Raw genomic sequence first — 6,360 nt, forward strand, 5'->3', positions numbered from 1 at the left:
CTACTCACATGCGTTTTTGCGCGAAGTGAAATATGTTTTTCACTAGTGTTTTCTTTCATATCACGGGTGAAACTCTAATATAAACAATATAATCAGGTTTAGAGAGTTCCTATACGAAATTTTAGAATTTAAGAAGTTGAGATCGGGGCTTTAGATTGCGCGTATTTCTGCAGGATTTTCTGGAAATTTACAGGGAAGCGGTTGATCTGTATGGTTTGATACACGCGCGGTATTGCCTTACTCCTAGAGGCTTATCTGTGGTGAAGGAGAAATATCTGCGAGGTAGGAAGAGCAGTGCTGGAATATATGTTTGGTTTTTTTTCAGCTGAGGAATTTCCGCAATACATTATTAAAATTCACAAACGACTTGGGGGAGAAGTGTACAAAAACCAACAATGGAGTTGCACCTGTTTTACGTGAAGTGGCGTAAAACTCGGCGAAAAACGCGATGTTCGCGGCGCTATGCAGTAGTCGTGAAATATGTTTCTCACTAGTGTTTTTCATATCACTAGGGTGAAATTCCAGTAGTTTCCGAAAATTTGTGGAAATTTTTTTAGACCATGTGCATATTCTGCTACACTGTAGAAGAGATCGTGTATACTATTTGGGTGCTATTTTCAGGGGATTACGGTACGTGTCCGCGCGTCTATTGCAACGGCCAGCATGTGCTGCCAACCGGAAGGGTGGGGGAGGAGCTGAGGGTTGAACCTGTGAAGGTAGGTCAATTTCGTGGCGCGCGGTAATTTTCATGCTGCTTCAGCTGTACTGTCCTAAATGCGAGCAGCTATACGTCCCTCGGCAGAAGCATGCTCATCTTGATGGTGCTTATTTTGGAGCATCTCTACCTAGTCTGTTCTTCCAGGTGGGACCCTCAGTTACTGCCAAGATTAGAATCCGAAGGGAAATCCCGTTCATAACGTTGAAAAAAATCATAGTCGAATTCTGGCGGGTGCATACAGTGCGTGCCAATATGATATGCAAATGTGGAGAATGTCTGTTTTCTATTTGAAGGTTGATGATAGTGAACAACTCGTCGCTATCATAGTCTCGGAAGGTTATTTCTAGCACATCACATGTTCATAGTAATGTTTACAGCGTATATGCTATATACTTTCGGATCGATTCTCATTAATCTCGCAAAATGAAGCCTTATTTCACATTTGCATATCAAATTTACACGCATTTTTGAATTTCTCCTGAGATTCTCTGACCAGTATTATCTGCTGTCAGACCTTGCCGAAGTTGATCCCAGCAGAAGTGCCTGCATACTTTGAGCCACGTGTGTTTGGTTTCAAAGTACACAATAGACCGTAAGTTCATGCCCCCAGCCGAGCTTACTAATAGTTAGTTGTTCCTCTGTAGATCAGTAGTGTTGAAGAAACTCCAAAGTGACGTCTCCAAGGGCGCCTCATATATCGACTTTCAAGGGTATAGCAACGCGGCAGGTCAGCGAGGCGTACCATGGTGTGGCATCGATGTTGCTTTAATAGGCCCGTACCCTTTCCCAGCGGATCCGGCTGATGACCATCTATTGAGCGAAGAAGATTCACAATAGAATACTCAAGCAACGTCGCATTGTCTGTCTCATTGGGCTTGTCAGTATCATCTTGTCCTCGTGTTTCCCATTAACACGGTCAATATTCCCACTCCTTGATGTAGCAACATCACCATCGTTGTATTCGGTAAACTCGGATCGTCTCGATAACTTGACTCTATCAGTACCATGACTTTGATATCATCCAATACTACGTCATCAGTCACAGCAAAGTATGGACTTTGACGAGACTGCATGGAGAGTATCCCTTGCTCTTCTTCCCTCAATGCTCTGTATGCTGATTAATCCCTTTCGACTCTAATACTGCATTCATCTTTCGCAAGGTTCCGCAGTCACACTGAAGTCTCTCGGCGCTGGCAGGTGGTCACTCTGAGTCCCACGCGGAATACATTTTTTGCTTCGGACGAAGCACATCCGCACTGTGTGGCATTTATGGCGAGGTAGACGACACTCCGGTTCATCGTGCCCTTAGAATCTAGATGCCTAGATGTCCCAAGAAGCCTTAGCCTTCATGGATTAATCCACGAGGCAACTTCGGTGTCTTTCTCTATAAAATGTTACACAATCTGCTGCAGTGAGTAGTTATGTGACAAAGCCCTTTCATCAACCATGGTTATAACATGTGTGACTAAGCCCTTGGGCGTCGGACATGAAACTATCACACACAGAATGCATGATCCCGAACAAAATGGGAGAAGCAATGGATTCGAGCTATGTCTCGACAGTTGTTCCTTATCAACATCCCTGTTGCGATAATCTGCCCTCATAGGGCTATAGTTGTAGTATTACTTAGTCGCAGCGCACTCCTTCATCCTTTGGATACTCTCATCCTTCATTGTTCTTATTCTGCCTTTGCAACATCAAAGAATGTGTGGAATTGTCATCACGAAGAGCCCACAAGCGAATGTTCTGTGAACACGCTCATCGGTAGAGCCACTCTGATGATAGTGGGCTCATCTTCTCGAGTACTTGTCTATGCTCCGAACTCCATTCCCTAATGAGGTTGGTGGAGCTCTTTTACCTTGGTGGTTCATACACAAGCCGGTTATCGATGGTATTTTAACTTGTTAGTTTTATGGATGTTGAAGTTTGCACACATACTCACTCGCGCAACTCCATGTGCGCACGGGTGCACTGCACCCCTCTCGGGAACTTTCCGACACGTGAGTGTGCATCAATCCCCTTTAAGGGGATTTGAAAAGGGCCTTCCCGAGAAGTATTTGATGTTGCATAGTTCATACATGTGTTTTAAAGTCTCGGCAAAAACTAATTCGACCGTCATGTTTTGACATCGCAACCATGAGCAATTCAGCCTATATCTATTGTTCGGCTTAATGATTCTTGCCATGCAACGCGCGAGCCCTGCGTGTTTATGTGGAAAGACTCGCGGTACGTGTGCAATCTTGTCGCTGACAGACTATCGCTTTATCGACTGGAATTTCACACAGACTACATAATGCAGTCTTCAATCTTGGGGGACTGTCGAGGAGTCTGAAGTTATAGTATTAATCTGAAGTCAATATAGTCTATGGTCACTGTTGCCTACATTCGGTATTATCTGTCCTCCCTGAACATGTCGATGTGGATCGCGTGTAGGTCACAAGTTGGCACCATGATGACAGATATTTCAGCGACAGCGAACTCAGCATAGTGACAGTGGAGTTGATAAAACACTCAATAGTAGTTCGTCTATGATTCCAGTCAGGGAAATGTCTAGCTTAGCGTATCACAATCTCAGTGGACAACACATGCTGGAGTGATTGTACGAGAGGAAACTAGCAATACGATATTGTTAGTTCTTTTTTGAATACTTCCGCATAGGATGACCTTTCCAAGTAGTGAAGGCCAAAGCCTAGATTCCGAGTAAGCATCAGAAATCTTCCTTGGCTTTCCTCGAGTTATCGTATTGGTTCAATTCAGTGGCCCATATGGGAGAGTTGGGCAGAAAATATCTGGAGTGCGGACCCCGGATGACATCATCAAGGATTGACGAGGAATGATTGACTCTAAATAATGGATTCAGGTGAGCCATAGGGCTGGCAGCGGCCGGGATTAGCGGCGCTAAATTAGCGCTCACATTTTGTTGACTTCTCCACGAGGGAGGACCTCTTATCTCGTCACGTGGGGCTGCGGCAGCTTGCTTGGAACACAATATGTTCTGTATGTGTTCAATCTAAGAACATGCCCGAAAATCTATCTTGTTACTGCGCCGTTAACGACGATCGCCGACTTCGTTGGTTCCATCGCAACACCGTGCCCATGGATCTCCCTTCTCCGCAGTCAAGGTTCCTGTCACATCGACAGGAACGATGCCATACAACTCGAGTTGGACGTTTTCGAGCACTGGAAGGCAATGGTGTTCATTCGATTTTATAGGCCTCCTATTCTAGGAGTCCTATACTATCGGGATCTCTAATAGAGATTCTTCATATTATAAATAGAGTCTCACGATAGTAAATCGATAGATTGTATGATAGTATTATACTATCGATTCTCCTATGAAGAGAGAAACTAACTCGTTGTTCTTTCCGATTCTGAGCAGACCTGCGGCTCTGAACTTCGGAACTTGAAGCTTCTAGGATCTAGTTTATAAGTTAGCTTCTTAACAATCTCGATTCACAACTATACTGCGCTTATCTGAGCGAGTCGGTTGTAATTTATCGTGGTTTGTCTACGGCTCGAATTCATTATTCGTTAAGACTGCTGACTCAAGAAAACATCGCCTTTCATCCATGTATGAGAAAGTGCTCGTTTGTGATGTCAAAGAGACAACAATGAGTAGTTCGCAAAAAATATATCGATAAATATTTTTTCGATAAAAAAAGCTTGTTAAGACAATCTACTCTGGCCTCCTGAGTCAATAAACAAGAACAGATAACATATAATATGATCATCATCAGAACGACCGGACAATGCCTAACTTCGGCTATTCAGAGTTGCTCGCTATTTGTTACCCAAGACCTTATCATCACACATGACACTTAATATTATTTCTGCAACTCCTGGAGGATTCATGCTGCATGGCGACACCGCATCTTCACAACCAAGTTCTGTGGACATGTAGTCAATGTACTGGAGAATTTTGGGGACGTAGACCAATCCTCAGTGAGACGGAAGTCGTCGAAGTTACGGAGAAGGAGTACCGCATTGCTTATAATCTCTCGAAGAGCCAGACTCCTTCCTGGACATTTCCGTGGGCCGAAGCCGAAAGCGAAAAACTCCGAACGCATCTTCTCATCGATCGCACCACCACTCTGGGTGAGCCAGCGTTCTGGCCTGAGCATAGAATCCTGCCTTAAGCGAAAGGGCAGTGGTGGAATGTGCTGTCGGTGACAAAACATGTGACAGGTTGTCTCAGAAGTCACGGAGTCCGTGACATGGACTCACATGAACTTATCTCCCTCCTCATAGTTCTCCCGCATAATGCGGGAAATCAAGAAGATGAGCTGAGTTCCGGCCTTTACTGGCAACCCCGCCACTTCGCAGTCGACGAGCGCCCTATTGATACTAACCGGAACCGAGGGATTGAGCTGAGTACACCAGACAGACGGGGATCCCTTCGACAGAGAAATCTTTCTCACAACGACTCACTCTAAGAGACTCAAGCGCACAAGCCTCAATGTATGGCATATTGCAGATAGAGTCGGCTGAAATGTCACCAATAGAATCAGCTTCCTCCCTGGCCTTCTGCTGAACTTCTGGATAAACGCAGAAGTTGTTGAGTAACCAAGCCACAGCACTGGCAGTTGTCTCGCTCCCGCCTCCTATGTACCTGACTCAGTACCTATAAGACTGGTTAACCTTACACCATGAGTCTTACATTGCGAACGCATGTGCGATCTCGGTTTCACTGTATAGGTCCCCAGCACACGTCGGGAGGCTCTTGCAAGGACCGGGACGTTCCAGGCGATTCACCACACTCACGTGAGTAGAATCCAAGATCTTCGACCTCAGACGGTCCCAGCGTTGTACGAGCTGATTAACACACACCAGTTTGCTAATAGGGGATCCCTATCCTCTAGCGATCAACGTACCTTTCTGACACCAGGGAACATCATTCGATAGAGTAACCTGTCATAGTAGAAGATACAAGTGGGCTTCATAGTTATCTCAAGAACATCTCTCATGAATTTCAAGAATTCGTCCTGCACCTCATCGGAGAACAATGGATCTGCGATGAATTCCAAAGATACCAACACCAGCTAATCACCTTGTGAATGAAGTAGATCGTCTTCGCCCATAAAGACAGCTGACGCGACTCGTGAAGTACACAGTTGGAAAGCTTCCACCGGACGCCAAATGACAGTTCCTTGCTTGTCAGCAGATCCTTTGATTTTCGTAACCTGTGATTCACCAGCTCCACTGATTGACACTATTGATTTGGTTCGGATCCCACCAGGTCCTCCCCAACGGCGACCATCATGGGCATGAGCTTGTTCAAGTTACTCTCCGTCAAAGGCCGTGAAGAAACTCTCCGATGCTTCTTCCACTCGTCGCCTTCAGTCGTGGCCATGTTGGCAGCATCCAAGATCTTCTCGAAGTCTGGCGCGCTGAATTGTCGCGGTCTTCTTTTCATAGTACTCTGATAAGTCGGAGAATCGGAAACCACCAGCACTTGATGTGTGGGAGTCCTGAATAACAGCCAGCGATTCCGAGATGTAGTTCGGATTCCGAACTAGTCCGACGTAGTTCCGAACTTCGGAACTTCGTCTCGGAATCGCTGGCTGTTATCCAGGAACTATTAGTTCCTCTCAAGACTTGCTCGTTTGTTGTTTCAAGTAATGACATCACTTACTGAAACAACA

General features: G+C 45.4%; 2 protein-coding genes across 2 annotated transcripts in view; one reads left to right on the plus strand and one right to left on the minus strand.

Annotated features, from left to right (window-relative positions):
• The window catches only part of Pmar_PMAR024660 (casein kinase ii beta chain, putative), a gene marked incomplete at its 5' end in the record, with an annotated part of 7,855 nt that extends 6,254 nt beyond the window's left edge, over window positions 1–1,601 (plus strand). Inside the window, 6 exons of the mRNA XM_002764458.1 lie at window positions 174–282; window positions 622–716; window positions 761–862; window positions 1,231–1,310; window positions 1,363–1,445; window positions 1,491–1,601. Coding sequence (XP_002764504.1) covers window positions 174–282; window positions 622–716; window positions 761–862; window positions 1,231–1,310; window positions 1,363–1,445; window positions 1,491–1,555 — 534 coding nt within the window. The 3' untranslated portion in view covers window positions 1,556–1,601. The remainder of the gene's footprint in view (window positions 1–173; window positions 283–621; window positions 717–760; window positions 863–1,230; window positions 1,311–1,362; window positions 1,446–1,490) is intronic.
• A 2,965-nt stretch (window positions 1,602–4,566) lies between these two features.
• Window positions 4,567–6,131, minus strand: Pmar_PMAR024661 (cytochrome P450, putative; the record flags this gene model as incomplete). Its single annotated transcript, XM_002764459.1, has 7 exons — window positions 4,567–4,849; window positions 4,943–5,085; window positions 5,147–5,327; window positions 5,376–5,530; window positions 5,590–5,726; window positions 5,766–5,898; window positions 5,952–6,131. 7 exons carry the CDS (start codon window positions 6,129–6,131, stop codon window positions 4,567–4,569), a joined length of 1,212 nt encoding a protein of 403 aa, XP_002764505.1.
• Between the last annotated feature and the right edge of the window lie 229 nt (window positions 6,132–6,360).

This window comes from Perkinsus marinus, assembly GCF_000006405.1.
Source record: "Perkinsus marinus ATCC 50983 genomic scaffold scf_1104296977064, whole genome shotgun sequence".
Lineage (NCBI taxonomy): Eukaryota > Perkinsozoa > Perkinsida > Perkinsidae > Perkinsus > Perkinsus marinus.